The following is a 19,806-nucleotide window of genomic DNA, read 5'->3' as shown; positions in this document are numbered from 1 at the left end:
TGGGGCTTTTCTGTTGCGACAGAGCTATACAATTTTACAAAATGTGCCCTTATAGGTCATGATAGATTTAGTTCTCCTCTTGAGAGGGCAGTGGTTTTCACACCACATTCTCTAACTGGTCTTAAATCCAAGCGACCCTAATTACCAAACCTTATTTAAAGAGCCAGCAGCTGTGTTTTGCTGACTCACAACTGGCTGAATACCAAGGGTAACAGAGAGCTTCTTCCACTGACTTCCGCCTGTTCAATTCTCAAGTCTCCATGAGCTGCTACCATTGTATTTATTGGAGCGTGTGTTCACTACCGTCTAGCAAGAAAACACTGTTTGACCTTGCCTGTAAACATCCAAATAAAAAAAGGTTCAATTACTGCTCCCTGTTGGCAAGATAAAGCAAGTGAATCAAAGCAAGAGCAGGGTAGTTCCTCCACAGTTGGGTCCATTGTTCTAGCCTGCTGTCTCTGAGAGTCAGGCTTGCCTGTATAAACCTGTGAGCTGTAATTACGAGGGCGTTGGCATATCGAAGAGTTTAACAGTGAATAGCACAGGTAAGCTGATACAAAATGAAGCCTTTCAGAGATGTTCTATAAATGCAAACACCTTGACTGGAGTCGCATGGGTGTGTACTAAATCATCTCTAATACGTACAACAATAAACATTCAGTAATGAATGCAGACAACCATATCTGTCCATATTAGACTACATGAAGCACAGCACCTGTTATGGAAGTGAATCAGGGAATTTTGAGCAGCCTTACCCGAGTTGTGTGAGGACACGCTCCTCCAGACCCAAGTACTTGTGCCTGTCCTCTTCTACCAACGCTCTCTGTCTCTGCACAGGGTCCTCCAGGCCTCGCATGGCCTCTGCAAGTTTAACACTGATTTCCTGCTCTGCCCGCTTCAGCTGGACTCGTAATGCCTCTTGGTTCTGGACCTGAGGGGATGCGCACAGTGGGAATGAGATATGAGAGAACCTGAACTGGCAGACCAACATACAAAGCCGTAGTGGATACTAACACACTCGAAATTAATTAAAAAGGGTCTCACCTGCTGCTGTCTCATCTGATGGAGTTGCATCCTGAGGTCAGAAACATTCTTTCTGAACTGCAGGAGGTTGACTTTGAGAGGAACAGGACCCTTGTCTAATGGAGCCGCGCTGCTCTTGGGAGCCAAGACTGGGGAACCACCTGTGGGGGGGGGGCAGGACAAGTTAAAGCTTGTTACTTGAAAAAGCAAATCTATTAAACCGGCCATTTTCAGACATTTTCCCTGGCAGCACACTGGTCTGACCAGTAATGATTGCCCAACTGTCTGTGGCTGTCTTTTACCCTGCACAATAAGCAAACATATACCGGCACTAAAATTGGCTGCACCTCTGAAATGTCGGTCAGCTGATTTTGACATTTCAGTCACCGCTAGAGGTGGAGAAGAGGTTGAAACCATGGAAACTAAGGGATGTAATATTTTTGGTTAGCGTCCCTAAATGGCCAACAACAATAATAATTGAACTTTTTTTTATTATTTTGGTCGCACATCTAAAAACAAAGGGAGAACTAAGTCCATTTAATATCAGTTAATAAATAGATCTCACACATGTTTCCTTGGAGTGGGTTGAATTGATGGCTTGAACATTAAAGGCTGGTTTAAATTAAATTTTTCAATGCTGAGAGCACCACATATGAAATCACATTCACCTCCATTTTATTGGCTTCGAGGCTGAAATCTCCATCAGTAATATCTCAAAGCGTGGGCAAATAAAACCGAAACTATGTGCTTGGCAAGGTAACAGTTAAGGTAAATGATAAAACATTTGTTTTTGATTTTGCAAGAGCCAATCCTTTCACATCAGAAACATGAGGTCCATTAAATAAAGTAGTGCACCTACCTGTGAGTTACACAACAGGTCAGGCAATGTTCAGAGTGCACTCTAAGCTCCCTTGACGCTGAAACTCACCCAGTAAAAAAACCTTTGTCTTCTTAATCCCAAAACTCTATTCACAACATATTTCTCACATACGGTCCCACAGCTGCCTAGACCTGAAGTACAGGTTACAATGTACACTGCTGGTGGTGTTTTGGGCCTTCGGGACATGATGTCCATCAAAAGAAGTGCAGGCTGTGTTGTGACAACGAAGAAGCATTTGAGCAACGGCAAAAAAAAAAGCGCCACCGGATTTCTCATGTTTGATGTAGAGGGAGTCTGGCGGGATCAAAGCCCACACAGTAACTGTTCTGATGCTTTGGAGAATCGCTCAAGCACAACATGACAAGTAAATCTCTCCGAAAGCTACATATGAAATGTGTCACGAGACATGAGATTAGCTCTCAAGACGCGTGTTGTGTTTTTCGCTGTGCCACTGGTGAGGTTGCAGATCTTTCCATCAAGCCGAGATCTGGCCACAGACCACTACAGAGCCGAGACTGAATCGCTGAATCGTCTTGGCAGGCTTGAGAAGTAATACCGTCTTGTTTTAAGTAATGCTTTGAGGAGCTTGTGTTAGCTCTGCCGGCTCTCGTCTCTTATCTCCTATTAAACTGGGTGTACCGTGCGGAGTAAAGGACTGTAAGGTAATACGAACCGATGACAAGCAAAGACGCCTGACTTTGTTTTCCCCCCCTCCAGCACTGCTCATTGCAGACTGTTGACTGACACTGATGTGTGGGCTTGTCTGCACAAGACATTATGGTACTAAAGAAACTAATGAAACAGAAAAGAATTACAATGATACTAACCTGAGCTATGTGCACTGTGGGCTGGAGATGATGTCTTCGGTGGTCTCTCACTACAGCCAGAGAAAAAAATCATAAGAGCAGGATTTTGGTTGCGGAAAAAAAGACAGTATTTGGGGAACTTTAGATTTATAGGTTTGTATTAGTAAGAACAAACACGATACAACAAAGTATGAGGGGGAAAGACTGACAAACCAGAGAGGTTAAAATGATGTTAATGACGTTAACAAGCTTCATCAGAGTTCACCACAGCATAAAAACAATAACATCCACAGCAGTCACAGACCTTTTAGACTAACTGACAAGCAAACATTAACACACGGAGAAGATTGAAATGCAAAGAGTTGAAATGCAGCCAGATAAACCTTACATAGTGGCCATTTATCTAGAGAGCAAATGACTTCAATGTCAGATTCACAGTCAAACCTATTTTCCTCTTCACCAGATGCCATTTAGCTATTTAGAGTGTTTGATATGGCCTTTATAGAGAGGACACTTTATCTTTCCCGCTCTGGCTGGATAGGCTGGCTTTTCATTTGAAACTCCATTTCCCTTGATGCCTCACTTTTTCCTATACTGTGATTGCTTACCTTAGTAGCTCCTTGGTGCCACTAGTGTTTGGCTCCTTTAAAAGTGCATGCTGAACAAGACCAGTCAAGCTGGCAATCTGTTGCTCCATAGCCTTCATTCGCACTCTGCAGAAACATCAGAAAATTCTACTTTCAACACTGAGGCCTACTGGATATTACAGCTGCCACTAGAGCAAATATTAGCTCAGAATGAAAACGGGAGGGCTGTAACAGGATAAGCAATTGTTTTTAATTTCCTGACCATGATTCTTTTTCTTATTTTGTGGAATTACACATTCTTTTTGGAATTGAATTGGAATTATGTCCTGAGTCAATACTGACTCTGGTCTAATACATCGTTTCTGAATAACAACAGTGCAACACCACTTGAGTCAGTATTTTCACAAAAAGAAAAACGCTTGGGTCCAAATAGAATAAACAAGATGGATGACTCAAGACAAGAAAAGACCCCTGAAGTTCAGACCGAGGATGTTCAAGTAATATTGTTTTTTAAAGCAAACAATAGTGCGTCACCGAGTGGTGGCCGCTCAGAAGAGGATGAAAGGACCATTCGAAAATCACACTCATAAGAAAGCCAAACACCCAGAGGGGTGAATAACGGACCTTTCACTGAGGTTGCTTGGTAAACCCAGAGGTTGGAAAAGAGAATAACTTTTGTTTTCGGATGTCATGATTTATCTTGAGGAAGGATATGGGGCTAGCTGAGGACACGCAGGAGACTGGGTGGTTTTAGCTGTGCTATAGACAATAGACAGACACAAGGACTATGTGAACACAGCAATGCCTAACCTCAGCGTTCATACAGTATATTTCACATGAATAACTTCTATGACAGCTATCGAGCCCTTAGAGTCTGGACTATGTTTATTTTGAAAGTTAAGCACCATACTTTCCCATTCAAATTCCAACACTCTTTTCCCTGTTTCCCAGGGCATTTCTAATGGGGGGTTTTGGACTGCCCAGGTGGTCCAGTCTGATCTGTTTGAATGATTGGGCCATTTAAAATACTTATTGAACCTGGTCAATGTTTTTGTTGGTTTTCCTAGGTACGCACATTGTCTCTGTAACCTCCCCTTTAGTGAAACCACGTTTGCCTGGCAAAGTGGCTTAGCATCCCTTTTTCAATGTTTATGTGCTCACAGTCAGAGTGGATAAACCTAATCCAGGTACCAAAATGTCTGCTGGATTATCCAGACTGAATAGACTCCGCAGAGGGTTTGTTGTAGAACAATAGTCACAGAGTAAGAGAAAAATATACAGTGGATTAGTGGAGTCTCCAGATACTATACTGTTTCAGTGGTTGTAGCTACACACTCTTTTAATAATCAACACCATCAGCTCCAAAGTTTGAATAGAGTCTGTAAAAACAATAGTCAGATAAGCAAAACTGGTTATATACACAAACCAAGTGCAGAATCATGTGCATTAGTCTGCTGTTCTTAATGTGCAGCTCATGACCCTGAAGACGGTGTCAAGGTGGGTTATATTATATATCTTGCCGTCAGTCATGGATGATGGAACAGTAGAAGCAAGGGTTTGAAAATCAGCAGCTCATGGTTAGGGTGAAACTTGGATGCAGAGTTAGTCCATGCTCCCATGCCAATGTCTTAATCCTAATTTTAACAATGCCACCAGCCCACTGCGTGTAGTGCCTGATCCCCTGGTGCTTACCGTGTCTGATGCTCATTGCCAACTGCGATGGGGCCCTGGAGGTGACCCTGGAGGTCTGGAACTACAGGTGATCCCATGTTGTTTCGGGGCTTGGTCCCTGCCACTTCCTCCTTCCTGAATGACTGGCGCACAGGTGAGCTTCTCTCCATGGGAACACCGTGAGGAGGCCCGCCATGAGGAGGCCCGCCATGAGGAGGCCCGCCATGTGGAGGCCCGCCATGAGGAGGTCCGCCATGAGGAGGCCCGCCATGTGGAGGCCCGCCATGTGGAGGCCCGCCATGAGGAGGTCCGCCATGAGGAGGCCCGCCATGAGGAGGCCCGCCATGTGGAGGCCCGCCATGTGGAGGTCCGCCATGAGGAGGCCCGCCATGGATGTCAATCATCCGTACCTCAGCCATCCGGTGAGGGGATGGGGGAGGAGTCTTGGAGCCCAAAGTAGGCAGCTGGCTGTTTCTGGACTTCTGCCTGTACAGCGAGGGGTGATCCATAGTGTCTGTGGGGCTGGGGCTGTAAGAGCTTGTGGAGCGAATGGAGGCACGGTGAAACCCCCCCATGCCATGATCTGAACCATCAAGCCCAGGGTGTGGTCCATGGGCAGTAGCCATGCTCATTCTTCCCTCTTGGAGCAAGTATGGGTCGGCATACAACCCCTCATTTCCCCTAGATAGACTGTGGCTTTTGCCAACCCTGTCCTCATCTGGCTTGACATCCCGTCTCTCCAGGATGGCACTGGGACAGGGTGAGACGGAGCGGGCCGGAGGGTTGGCATTAGACAGTCGGTCCCTTGGGATAGTGGCGTTGCCAGGTATAGAGCCCTGCCGTGGGCCAAATGGGATTCTGGAGGGGGATGGGGGCATGGAGTGAGGAGTTGGGGGAAGTGCTCCCTGCATGGGGTGGTGTGATGGGGGACCCATGGGGGGCTGTCTCAGAGGGTGCGGGCCATCACGAACGGCATGCATCATTTCGCTGTTCATCTGCAAAAGTACAAAAGCATATGAATATCTTCTTAACCTAACAAGCATATAAACTGGGTATCACTTCAAATAATGCATAATAATCCCTCAATTTCAGGATTGGTCAATAAACCAGACTGCATAGTTCTGCCCCCTTGAGAGCTTCCGCTACTGTTTATTCTATATATATCCTGTATATCTGGACTGAAGTGCCCTTGAAACAAAAACATCCATCTAACTCAGTTTACACTGTTGCTTTTCAAAGAAAATAGACCGTCAGCAATTTTTCTAGAAACAGAAAATAGTAACTTGCAAGACTACTATCCCCAGGTACACAGTACAGCATTTCACTGAAAGTCCTGGATAAAAAGTTTGTAGTTTTTAAATGAAGTGATTTACTTTTTTCTTTCACCAAATCTGTGATTGCTCTCTTGGAGATAAGACTGGGGCTTTCTAATAAGAGGTTGCATGTGCACCTCCAGGGCTAGAAGGCAGTTGGTTAATTTACAACAAGATCTGTCTAGTTTAGTCTATTGAAACAGTCAGCTAATCTGGGCCGCTGTTCTTTTGCCAGACCACCCATAAATGACCCTTGAAGGCTGATGTATAATAAACCTAACCTCACGTAACTAGAGTGGCTTTCCGGGTTAAAGGATATATATGAGCGCTCAGGTTGTAGGTGATAAAACTACAAACAAAAGGGTGAAAGTCTTACAGGTGGCCACAGCGGCCGTGGTTCCAAAACAAGTTAGATTGTCTTGCGGTTACCAATACATCACAGGCTAGGTGCATTTCTTTGAATTGATTTTTGAGAATCAATTCAATGCAAATCTATGGAAGAGAACTATTGCAGGTTAGACTATTAGGTTGGAGTGATTTGTATTAGACAGAAGGAAACCATCCAGTTTCATTGGTGGTGACTCACAAGCAAGCACTGTCTGCTTGAGTGACGAATGACAGCATTGCTACGATATGGCTGACAGCAGCGCAAGCACCACAGGACACCACAAGCTGCTACCGTATAATTTCCATTGTTTCCTTCATGAATTCACAAGTTTTAACTCAAACACATTCTGCTTGCAATTTTGTGCCGTGTTTTGGCTTTGACGTGCAGAACTGTCCTCTTATCAGCAGCATGCAAACTGAAAAAACTCTAGACGTGCTTTAAGATCTTTTCTTTTTTTTAAATCCATCGTCGACTTGTTTTCTTTCATCACAGACCAGTCAGGTGCCTGATCAGTCTTTTAGTTTCCAACTACGGGATGATTCCTTATTTTACGGGATGGTTGGCGACCCTAGTTATCGTACACTTTAGAGAGGTACTGTATCGTGCAGACTAGGTTGTATGCATTCATAAAGGACAGAGTTTCTTTGTTCCAAGCCTAAGTTAATTTTCTATAAAAGTAAAAATGTCTTTGTGCTAGCGAGCACAACTGAAATATAGAGTGTAAACAGTATATAACTCTTGGATGTGATATTCTGGGTATGATAACACTGAGCTGGGGAGCATTTCATGCAGGACTGAATCCTAATCCATCTTCCTTCCTGTCTAACGCTCTCCTACTGTCAAACAAACAAGCAATTGTTCCTTCAAGTTATGACTCATGGGTTACAATTACATAAGACGACAAGTCGAAACCTAATGCAAAGTTGTTTTTTTTAAACTTCAGGCTCACAGTTTTTGACAATATGCTTTTTCAGCATTGCCTTTATTTATTTTTTCCCCAGTGACAATACAGATTAATACTGCAATATAGCGTATGTGTGTGACAGTGTGTGAAATAGATGTGTGTGTGTGCACAAACTGGAAAACAACCACTGCTTAAAGTGTGTCGTAACAAAGGGTTGAGGCTTGGCTGTGATAACAAAGGGAAAAAAGAAAGACACTTGTTGGCAGTAAAAGCACACACAGCTCATAAATATGGCAGCAACAAGTGTGACCAAGCAAAAAAACAACAACATATAATAAGAAACCTAAGAAGCAAAGAGCCCCAGCAGACTATCATCAAAGCCTAATGACTTTCACTATCCAAGGTGCCACACACACACACACACACAAGAGAAGTTGCCGTCTTGTGCAGGAATTTCTCTGGAGCCCTAAATAGAATCTCTGACTGCATTGCCAGTTTCAGCACAGCCGCATAAGAACAATTTGGGCCAAAAAGGCATAACATGTTAATCCTAAACAGATGTTACACCTTTGGGAGACTAACCATCCTTAAAATACATTTACTTTATCAATGCGGCCTGTATTTGTCTTCAAAACATGAGTACATTTTTGCTTTGAGACAAAACAGAGGAGTAAAGGCTTGAAAAACAAACACACGGAACCATGTCGGGCAAATGAGAAGTCGTGTTGAGTAACATTTGGTTTGAGTTTGACTCACGAACTCTCTCTCTCTGTTTTCGCCGTGCTCTTAAGCTTCCAATAATGAGGGCAGCATGTCTGGTAGCGCAAAAAGTCATCTCGATCTCCTGCCTTGTTCGCGATGATTCACAAACTGCAGAGCCTGCAGTAAGTGTGTCAACATTTAAATAGCTGGTTCTATTAATGCATGTACTATGCTGTAGTGTACACAATAGTGTTGAAAAGAAGATGGGAGCATCCTGTTAATTAAGACAATAAAAATGATAAAAACATGACAAGCTTCCAACTTCTTCATTTCTGAATACTAAAATGAGGTTGTTTGCTCTAAGGAGAACAGATTAGAGGTTAGCCAATAACTCAATCTCTGTTTACAAAATATCTCCTCCAGCTATGTGTACATAATAACGCTTCTGACAGCCATTATTGACTATTCTATGAATACAAATACACTGCTTTTGGCACAATCCCCTACATGAGTACAGATTAATATTTCAAAAATATTTACTGCTATTTCATTCGATGAAAGGTGACAAAAGATGCTTCAAATGCAAGAGAATAGCTCTTTATTCTAACAGCCTGCTGCCTATGCTGTGTATCATATAACTATCAGTGACTGTGTGGGCCTGCATCTGTCAACCTTAAATCAGTTACTGACAGACAAGAAGGTTGAATTCATAAGCAGGGAGAGCTTTATTTGGCCAGAAGGTTTCAAACAATAACAGAGGTAACTGCAGATGATACTTGAAATCTCATCCGACGCCTGGCATTCCTGCATGCAAGACAAGAGGGCACTTAATTAATAGCCTGACAGATATGAAGTATACCCACCCGCCAAAAAAGTGTTTGAATAGGTGTGCAGCTCATTCTGTTGTAGTATTATTGAACCTTTTGCTTTGAGTGCCAGGGTTTCTGTTTCATTATTAAAAGGTGTTGCGAAATTCTGGAAAGACCGTTTTTTTGTCTCTTTCAAGCATTTTTAAAAAGGCAAAAAAAAAACAAATGAAAAATCTTCAGTCCAAGCTTTACAGAAGCCAAGAATAGAGACAATGCTTACAACGTCTGTGTTTGTTTTGTAGGCTACATATTTTTTGATTATCGCCACAAATGTCATCTAACTCATTTCTGTCGAAGGTCCCGTCCCATTCATCAACCTGGCCTCCACACCCCACAGCCACTTCCAAGTTTTGTATCTGTGTCAATTGCAGCTCGGTTAAACAATGACAGAACTATTCATGACAACAATCTTCTACTGCACCGATTTCACAATGTTTGCACAAGAGACCTTGTAAAGCCGCCTTGCTTCTTTTGCTTCATGCACTTCAGTTCATTCAGTTATACGTTTCAATCCGGCTGATTCAGAAAGTGGCATAGTTATTAAATAGGCAATTCTCTAAATAAATAAATAAAAAGAGAACGCTAAAGAATGTGAAAGGCTTCTCCACACAATTCATGTTCTGTTTTTCTAGTGTGGCCAGCTTGCAATGTTTCCTTCTTTAAACTGTTTGCACTATTAAATTCCCATTTCACTTTAAAAAAAAATCTATTTTTCTATCTTTTTTTCTCAAATGTCTTTTGTTCAATTCCCCTTGAAGGACCCCCTCACAGAGAAGCAACTTGCCTGTCAGCAGCAGAGAATAAAAAGAGTTTCTGCAGCACCTCAAAGTCATCTTGCCATCTGAACTAGGACCTCTTAAACCATCATCCTTTTTGCCTCATCATTCATTTAAATGTTATCAATTTCACTTTACCCTTATGTGACACACACTGTATGTGGAAATGGGATTATAGCTAAGGTTAATATAATTTTTGCAGTATCACAATAGCACTTCAACACCGGCTGGAAATCTGCCGTAGGCAGAGAGGAGCAGCGGGCTAGATAACGGGTCAGGTGGATTAGAGGAGGAACATTTGACGAAAGGGCTCTTTGGGGCTTTAGTTTTGTTACATCAGCAGGAAAAAAAACATGCTGGAATCAGAACAAGAGAAAGAGATTAGAGCTAATATTGGGGGAAGAATGAACGAGAAAAATAGTCGCGAGATTAGAGTTCAATTGCCCCTTAAGCAAGCTGCACCAGAGCGTGCAGACGAGGCCCAATGGCAAGCCCCTGGGAGAACAATATGAGACCCCCTCTAAACAGATTAAGAAGAGGCAGGGGGACATTCCTTCCCTTAACTGCAAACAGGATGTGAGAGTGAGAAGAATTGGAGGCTGGGCTTACTATTCTATCTGCAACAAGTCTGGTTGTCTCCTTGCAGCTGCTGCTGTTAACGAGAATCGCTTTCATTGTTAGCATATGTGTCAGTTAAGTACTCACCCTGGCATCGCCATTGGCAGGTCTTGGACCGTGGCTGAACGCCTGTGCTGGGTCTTTGTGGTAGACCTTCAGGCAGGAGTGATCTGTGATGTTCCTGTAGGGGGAAGAGGTGTCCCGTGGTAAATAGGCAGCCCAGTAATCACCATCAGAAAACGGCCGATCCTCCCTCAGCTTGGATCTCAGTCTGTGCCTCAACCCTGCCAAGGGCACATACCCTGACAGAGGCTCTGACAGTCCTCGGTTGTATGACATTTCCTCTAAATCTCTCAAGTCTATAAAAACATCTATTAATACTGAGTTGAAACGTGGCTCGACTACATAAACGGAGAGCCGTGTGCTTGTTCTTACGCTGGTCTCCCTCTCACTGTGGTGTTGCACCCTGGACACATGAACCAACCTTAAGGTATCACGAGACATTTTATTACAGCCCTGATAGAGACTTAGTCACAAAGTACACATTGCACATGGGCAGGAACTCTGGAAAGAAAGGGGCAAAGAGTAATATATTTTTTTTAAAAAAAAAACAACTACGACTTGCTAAGACATGCTGGTGAATACCAAACCAGGAAGAAACAAGGAACAAGAAAAAGCAGTGAGCTCGTATACGTGTTTGTGCACTGAGTGAAACACACTACACAGTACTTTGGAAAACTGCATTCTGAAAAGCACAGAAAGACCTCAAAAAGGTGTAAAATAATTGTTCAAACTTTTAAGAGTCAATCTTTTTACCAGAGGAGAAAGGACTCCAGGCAGGAAAGTCATCCAAGTTTCTCAAGAGTGCTCTTCAGTTTGTTTGGGAACAGAACATCGGAGACATCTTGCCAAAGGGCTTTATCTCCAAATAAAGTTCTTCCTACTAAGTTTTAACATGTTGGAAAGAGGAAGCAAGAAGCTTTCCTGGCCAGTGACACTTCCTGTGCAGGGGGAGTTTAGACAGGAAGTTGTCTGGGAGGGGAAAAGGAAAGGACTTCAGAGGAAGACTGAAACTATTATGAACCTTGGATGTCCTGTTAAACTTAGACTGACAAAACACAACACATGCTGCCCCCATACGTATTCTGTATCTACGTTTATCACACACAAACGTACGCCTTTACCTGACATCAGTGAGCTCGTAGTACATGTTTCTCATGTCGTCTTTGACGTAGACGGCAACGCTGGGCGACTCCAGCATCTTCATGTTGAGCTGCTGTGGGAAGGCACTAACAAACAGAGCTCTGATAGTGTCGATACTGGTGATCTCATTCGGCATGCGGAGCTGTTTGGTCTCGTCCCCGTACTGCAGGTACAGCACGCCTGCAGACAGAAAGCAGGGGGGCAGGGCGATTAGCCTGAAAGTTGCCAGCACTTGTCCACACCTGTCCCTTCAGGCCTCCGACTAAACCCACTCCACCAAATTTATTATAATGAACATAAACATATCCAAATGAATGTAAACAATGAGTCGGACTATTGTTGTACTCACAACTGTTAAGCTAGCAGCTTGTAAACAGACAGGTGGCCTGGACAGGATTATTACAGTCCTGCCACAGTCACAGATTTTTTTATTTTTCAGAGCATTTGATTTTATGATTGCTGTCGGGATGTAAAAAGAATTTCAACAAGCATAACATTAAAATGTTTTTGAAGAAGATTACCAACCCTGGCTTTAAATATTGACTTAGCAACTGAAATTAGAGACTGATTGCTAAAAATATAGTCAACAAAAACAACAAAATACAGATTTTGAACTTTTCCAGCAACCTTTCCAGATTGAAGTAACAGAAAATGCAACAACAGCACTGGCCAAACAAAGGCATGCTTATTGCTTAGTGCAAGCACCTTCTCCTTTGCTGTTCCTGACCTGTAAAAACACAGCTGGCACCCTGCCCATATCACAATGTCTGGTCATGGCTGGACCAGCGCAGATATTTAGCCAGATTAAAATGTGTGAAAATCTGTTTCCAGATTTTTCCACTGGTGTTCCATTGATACCATCAAACCCTTGTCGCGAACATAGAAAAACACTTTCATCCTCTGAATATCTGGATGGTAAACTGTCTTTTATAATCACCATTCGTGGTTTAGGAAATCTTTCCTTTTTTTTCTTACTTATAAAATGGGCCACAGAATGAATGCTTACCCTTAATTGTTGCCCAAAGACTATCGAAGCATTTTAAATGCGTTTCTGTGTCGTATAATGTCCTGATAGATCTTCAGTAGCATATTTGTAAGACATGTGGTATCGTTCTAAACCTGCCACTCAGCTCACATTTGTTAACAGCATGCTGTATATTCCAGACAAATGACTTGATATTTAAAAAAGTGAGTTGGGGCCGTGTGCTCAGGGTGGAACAGTACAAGTTGTGCATCAAAAACACCAAAGCCTCAACATGTGAACTCTGGGTGGGGCTTCTGTACTGTGCTTTACAAAAACAGATGTCTCCCTTGCAGATTTATAGACACGCCCCTACTGCATTTGTATAAACAATGCCAGGGACTAGAAGACTATTCTATTTCTATTCTCTGATTCATTGCTCTAAACAGCATGGCACAGATTTGTAGTGAAGTCATCTGTAGCAACAATAGAACGTTAATGAAAAGAAAAAAGGAGTTAAATAAGTTATCTTTGTCTTATTTCATGAGAGTCGTCCAGAATGTCACGTTTCATGAACTGCTGAGACAAAAGACTTGCTGTGATACACATGAATCAGTTATTTCAAAGGCACTTTTACATTTGTGCACTACAAATAGCTGGTTTTAAGGAAAGGACGACTGGTTTTACTTGGTGTAACCCCATAAAAGGACGGAGCCAGAAAAAGCTACCAGATGTTGGTGAAATATTATACAAGACCCTACATGCTCCACGAGACAGGGTTAGACAGAGAGAGGGCAAATCCAGGAAATAAAATTGCTGAGTCTATTATTGCTCTTTCTGGTCTGTCTGGGTTTCTGGGTAGTAATAACTTAACAAAGTGCCCATTTGTAGAATAACTTCATCCTTCCCCTGAGAGCTGCTATGTTAACAGTCGGCTAGTTTTCATCCAGATGTTGGCAATTAAAGCGAATGAGTTTGATGACAAAGCGCCATTGATTAAGCACGCATTATGAAGATTTGAATTCTTTAAGTTTCAGTTTGAATTGCCGCAACAATGTTGAATAGCTCGGTTCTAGCACAGAGTCGTGTTACATTCCTGAGCGCCTGGTTTCACTCAGGATTGAAAGCAAATGGCCAGTGGGTTTCCTGACCAAATGGGCAGAGCACTGCAGACTGTCTGAGCTTTAATAATTTTCCAAATTTATCCAGTGGGGACACAAAATCCTGAAAACATCATTCTCTGCCCGTTAATATCATCACAAAGTTTGAAATGCGACAACAGAAACATATCAATAAATACAATACATTTGATGCCCCACTCTGGGTGAAATCTGATACTCACATTAGGGGTTTTAAGGATTTCCTGCTTTCTGTTAAGTATTATGATGCTCTGGAAAAGCCCACGCGACAGCTCCTACCGTACAAACTGAGGATACTAAGCCCCAAATGTCCGTTGGGACCCAGCGAAGTGTGTGCCTGTGTGTGTGTGTGCGTGAGAGGTTGTGGGAGGGACACTGTATCTAAGTGGTGCCCCTTTTTCCTCTCCTCCCCCTTTATCACACCATAACCCCCCCACTGTCATAACGCTGTGTCCTGATGTTTTTTAGAGGGGAAAAAGCGGGAGCTGGGGCATGTGTGTGTGTGTTTGTGTGTCTGTGTATGTGCATGCATGTGTGGTAAAGCCTATCTGTTCAAAGTGTTTTTGTACAAGTTTTGCATCTCTGCTTCTCACGCAGAGCAAGAGGCACAGAAAGCGTGGAAAAGTGGCACCCTATAGTTTCATTCATTTTCACTTTGGTCGAAAGGCGTGCCATTCAGATGCTTTTCTATTATCCAGCAGCAGATGCCTAGCTGAGTTGTGAGCTACCTTTGAAGACTATCCTCCTAAAAAAAACGACAGCCTATTCACTTTATTTGGGAACTTCTCAAACTCTTTCCACCACTTTCTCACCCTAATGCAGGAACCTAATTCTGCACAACTCACAGCGTTTCTGCATATGGATGCAAATGAAGCACTATTTGTGTTGATAAGACGACCCATTTCTAATCCTGTCAATAACACGACGGCATATTGTGGATGGGTTTCCTAATCTTTCACTACAGAGGGAATGAATTCTAATTACAATGGAGCTGTGAGCTGATGTGGAGAAAGGAAGTAGGGAGGAGAGGAGAAGATAGATGGAGCGAGAGGAAAAGACTTGGACGAGGTGAAACGGTGAGATCACGGTGTGGTTAGGAGTTATTTAAGAGTTGTGCCAAGGTTATGCTAAAAGAGCTGCAAACAGTAGGTTATCGAGAAAGAATTAATGTCAATTCAATTTACCCTCAGTCTTTTCACAAAGATTGAGCCTTTATTCTCAATAAGTTCTTAATAGACCAGATGTAAAATGTTCTCAGTGGCAGTTTGGGGGAAACAGACCGAAAAGACAGTTGAACAACAAGAAGCAAAGCCTAATCCAGATAAGTTTTACCAGCTGACTGAACGGTCGTCAACCCAAAAGCCTCGTACAAAGCATACCTAGCGAGCGGTCCCTTGTCTGGTTGGTCGATCGCACCACGGGCAGGCTAGCGCGAATCCGGCTGCCACGGGTGAAGGCTGTGGGTGAGTCGGCCTCAGACATGGCGTCCAACGACTCCAGGGAGGCCAGAGACAGGTGGTCAACCTGGTCGCCGATGATGGAATGCGGGCCGTGCTTTGGGCTTCTGCTCTGGAAGGGGAGGCACATGGAAACATGATACAGTAAGGGTTAGACCAGGGACGCACGGTACACAAAATGATACAGCACATGCATTAGTTTGTCATTCATGAAAGGACACAACAAAGCCTTTTCGTTTTCCAATTAGTGTTAAACACACTCTTTAAGATACGATGCATTTGGGGGACACTGTATCTGCCAAGTGTCGTGGTTCTTTGGCGAGCTGGAATAAAGTGCCCTTGATGTTGAGCTTGACTCCAACACAACAACTAAATAAACCAAAAGACTGCAGTCACGCAAAAGGCAGAGAAGTGTTAATACCGTATGTCACTGATACACGCTCACACATCTAACGCCGCTCATTGCTGTCACACGAGCACGCCACAGCAACTAAAAGTCACCAAGCATGAGGAAGCTTCTGATCATGCTGCAGGAGTCTCAGCTTTTAGATTTCATTTGCACCTGCATGAGCCAGCCCAGGGTCTAAAGCTAACACACAGCTCAAAACCTGCATGGTGACTAACTGAAAGAGATCAAACTGAAACCTGCAGTGTGGGTACTAAAGAAGAAGGAATTCCTTTTCTTTTCTTTTTTTTACCACTGATAAAGGATTAAGAATTGTGTCATCAGAGACTTGAAGATCAGTTGGCTTCTCTGTAATTTGATCTACATGACATGGCATCCTCGAGCCACAGCTCCAATAAGACAATGTGTGACTACAGAGCCTGTAAGGTGATCTGTGCCACAGGGACGAGGTGGGACTAAAACTGAGGGGTCAGTGAACACTGGGCTCTTTATGAAGAGCTCTTCTTCCCTGGCAGAAGTGTGGCGCTGGAGAGCTAATGCAGCTGGAGACACATGGGGGGGGTTCTCTCACACTCATACACGTACGGACAAATTAAGATATTAAGCTTTTCATATTAAGTGCAGTTGACATTTGGGGAAGCTTTCATTTGCCAGAACTGCTTTATCCTGGCAGCCAGACAAGTGTACTCGGCAGGCACAGACAGGTCGGACGCTAATAGGCACGGAGGCATAAGGGTTGGGAACATGGTCACGCAGCAGATGTTAGTGAGGATACATACATGCAACGTAGCCACACACACACACACACACACACACACACACACACACAAAATGGCATGATGCAGATAAGATATAAAGGCTGACTAACTCTGTGGGGCAACTGGATTTTCATCAAGTACCTCTGAATGTCAAGCTCAGAGTGAAGGGAGGAGAGCATGCCCTGTAAAGACTGGTGGGAGAAAAAAAAAGGAGAGAAGAATAAAGTAAAAAGCAAATGGCTAGGACATGCCAGTGGGAGGGCGAGATGGAAAAAGAAATGGTCATCAAACAAAACAGAGGAACCATGGAAACAAATCAATGTCAACAGCAGACCACAGAAAAGTAGAAAGAGGTTCAAAGGAGAACCTACTCGTAAATGTGTCTTCAACACAATCTTACAGCAGAGAGATTTTATAAGCTTATTTCAGCTTAATGAGTGCCGGCAGAATTCCTTGAAACCCCACCATTTAATGCTTTCTATTCAACGCATTCATTGGCATCATCAATATCATACATCATCCCTGGAGCATTTCCAATCATCACTGTTCTCATCCCCGTGTGATTTTCGCTGCGTTATAGTGTGCAAGCATTTACTGCACGTGATGCAGCGACCTGACACAGCATGCAAAACTGCTGAGCCATCACTCAACAACTCCTGTAATTCCATTAAAATACGCTTAGGCTTGCAGCACCCACAGATTAAAAATACATGAATAAAAATGTGCCCGTATGCTGTTAATACATGATGATCGTGACCTCTCAAAACAGAGGGGTCACATGGAGTCGACGGGTCACCTAAAACCAGATATTTGTTGGGAAATTTAATATGAACACTGAATGATTTATGAGCGTATTCAATTGGTTGTGGGTCCAAACAGCCCTCCCACACTGCTGTTCTATCTTCTCATATGCTACGGTGTCACCCTTGGGAATGCTGAATCATACTGACTTCCTCCATCACCTGTAGTTAGTAATTATTTTAGACTGGTCTGGCAGTGTAATACAATATTCTGTGAATTACCAAAGCGGAGGAAGAAAAAAACCTGCATTTCATCTTTAACTATCATGTTTTATTAGTTTATTACATGAAAAAAACATACTTGGTGAACTAAATGAAAACTATAGCCATCAGAAAGGGCTGGGATAAAATCAATATAACTATATTAAACAATATACTTTTGGAAAACAAAAACTATTTTTTATATTTCAACTGACTGGATTTATTACTGTGGGTAACAACATTTTTTTTAAACAATTACATGAAATATTAATATCATCAAAATTTGATTCTGCTGAGTTTTGATTTCGATCCTCATCAAACATGTATATGTAGCCCTGCTAGCCGTTTCCCCCGTTTCAAGTATTTATGCTAAGCTAGGCTAACTGTCTCCTGGTTCCCGCTGATCCAACAGATAGGAGAGCGGTATCAATCTATTGAAAGTATTCATTGACTCAAATGCCTGTGCACCCGAATTGTAGTTAAAGTAAGATGTAACTTTTGTTAACTTCTTGTTTTGCCTTTTAAAAACTGTTGCTTTCCATTTCAACCAAATCATAATAATGCGTTTAAATAGACACTGTGTGACAGCTGGAGAAGAATTGCACAGGAGAAAAAGATTGTTAAGGCGGAAGCAGTGGCATATAAAAATGCAGGAAACTGCAAATTAGACTTTCTGCCTCCCTGTGGAAAGACGTAATTAAGTTAAACCACTCCGCACCAGTCCACACCTGACAAATGAGGTGTCCCCTCCAAAGGTTAACAGTTTAGTCCAGATGAACTCCTCTCTCTCTCTCTCTCCCCTTCTTCCTCTTTCTCATGCATGCACATTTGGGATCATCTTTCTGACAACGGCTACTTCTGATGTTGCCCGAAAAGCCACTTCCTGTCCCGGCTTTAGCGTCCAGATGTGAAAACCGCAGGCCAACCGCTGATTAGCACCGTAAAACCTGCTTCAACCCGCTCGCACCTACAGTACATTCCACACCAGTGATTTCCCCCGCTTCAGTCAAAACCATACAGCCTGTGATTCTGCTTTTTCAGCAGCGGCTCCCTCTGTAACGCCACATTTGCTCTGACAGCTATGATGAATGTGAAACTGAAACACCGACATTAGCTTATACACAGGAATACGACAAGTTATAGAGTCATGAAAAGAGCCCCCTGAGAAGGTACGCGTCTAGAAAATAGATCTCGGAAGTGTCAGAGAAATCAGTAAATGTCTATTAGAAGGATGGTGGGTTGTCACCTTTGTCAAATACTCAACATGATTTGAGTATGTTCGAGCAGGTCTAGGAAAAACTCGATGCCTCATCTAAATGCACTGCTTGCAGCAGCTTTATAACAAATGGATGTCAAGTGTAATGTAAGGTTGACAGGCCGTGATTAAGAAAACAACCATGCTTGTAGAAAAAAAAAAAACAGATCAAAGAAAGTAAGCGGTTCAAATGCGCCCATGTTGTGTGTTTCAAACAGAGGGATACAAAGAGAGACAGAGCGTGCATGAGTGAGTCAGGCCATTGTTCCAGAAAATCTGACCCGAACCCGGTACATCCTGAAAACATTTATGCGACATTGGTCTGACAAACAGTGTGCTGTCATTATGAAGAAAGCTCAGGTCTGTGTTTGCTTGTCTGCACTCCCAAAATAAATGTAACATTCAAATTCTTAAGGTCCGGTGCCATTACATGCGTTGTACAATCCCTTTGTACTCGCCGACATTTCACTTCAGCAGTAACCCTTTTCATTTGTACCCGTCTTGAATTTTACAGAGCAACTTGAAACTGAAGGGACAATATTGCACAGTTTCACCGAGCAGAAAAGATTATGTTATATCATGCGGCCCCTGTCTTAGCTCCTGACAAACAGCTTGACACGCGCAGCCGAGACGGGGCGATTAAAGTAAATCACGATTGTTAAGAATAATGGCAGCTCCCACCAGGAGCCTGCTGTGTCACTCATGGAGAAAGCTGCCAGAGCATCGTTTGCCACACCTGCTGCCAGCCTACACAAAGCCCACTGATTGGCGCCTACTTTCTTACATAATCAACAAAATTGGGGGTTATAATAGCGTACTCATAACATAGCATGGCTTGCACCTTAAAAAAAAGATTCTCCTGACATCTGTAAGTCTTTTTTCACCTTTGGGCTCCATCATTTTGGAAATCTGTGACAAACTGCAAGTTTCACAAGTCACACACGAAGCCCAATATAACTTTTATGTATTTATCTACAGCCACAAGCAGGGCCCGACTACAATAGCGAGCATTCAGGCACCATCTCTTCTGTACACAGAGGTAACCGGAGAAACAAGTTTCATTGAATCATTCTATATTGTCTTTCCAGA

General features: G+C 43.0%; 1 protein-coding gene across 15 annotated transcripts in view; it reads right to left on the bottom strand.

The window, feature by feature from the left end:
- kiaa1217 (KIAA1217 ortholog) overlaps positions 1-19,806 on the bottom strand; it is a gene marked incomplete at its 5' end in the record, with an annotated part of 79,759 nt that overhangs the window by 11,669 nt on the left and 48,284 nt on the right. For 11 of the 15 annotated variants that reach the window (XM_079181533.1, XM_079181546.1, XM_079181541.1 and 8 more), the window contains 9 exons: positions 756-931; positions 1,045-1,184; positions 2,731-2,780; positions 3,318-3,422; positions 4,989-5,962; positions 10,625-10,718; positions 11,722-11,920; positions 15,220-15,409; positions 16,572-16,652. In XM_079181533.1, coding sequence (XP_079037659.1) covers positions 756-931; positions 1,045-1,184; positions 2,731-2,780; positions 3,318-3,422; positions 4,989-5,962; positions 10,625-10,718; positions 11,722-11,920; positions 15,220-15,409; positions 16,572-16,652 — 2,009 coding nt within the window. The remainder of the gene's footprint in view (positions 1-755; positions 932-1,044; positions 1,185-2,730; positions 2,781-3,317; positions 3,423-4,988; positions 5,963-10,624; positions 10,719-11,721; positions 11,921-15,219; positions 15,410-16,571; positions 16,653-19,806) is intronic. The other 4 variants (XM_079181542.1, XM_079181535.1, XM_079181534.1 and 1 more) reach the window with 2 other exon arrangements.

Source organism: Pholis gunnellus (assembly GCF_910591455.1).
Source record: "Pholis gunnellus genome assembly, chromosome: 20".
NCBI lineage: Eukaryota > Metazoa > Chordata > Actinopteri > Perciformes > Pholidae > Pholis > Pholis gunnellus.
The sequence above is the reverse complement of the archived record's forward strand: the minus strand, read 5'-3'. Positions and strand labels throughout refer to the sequence as shown.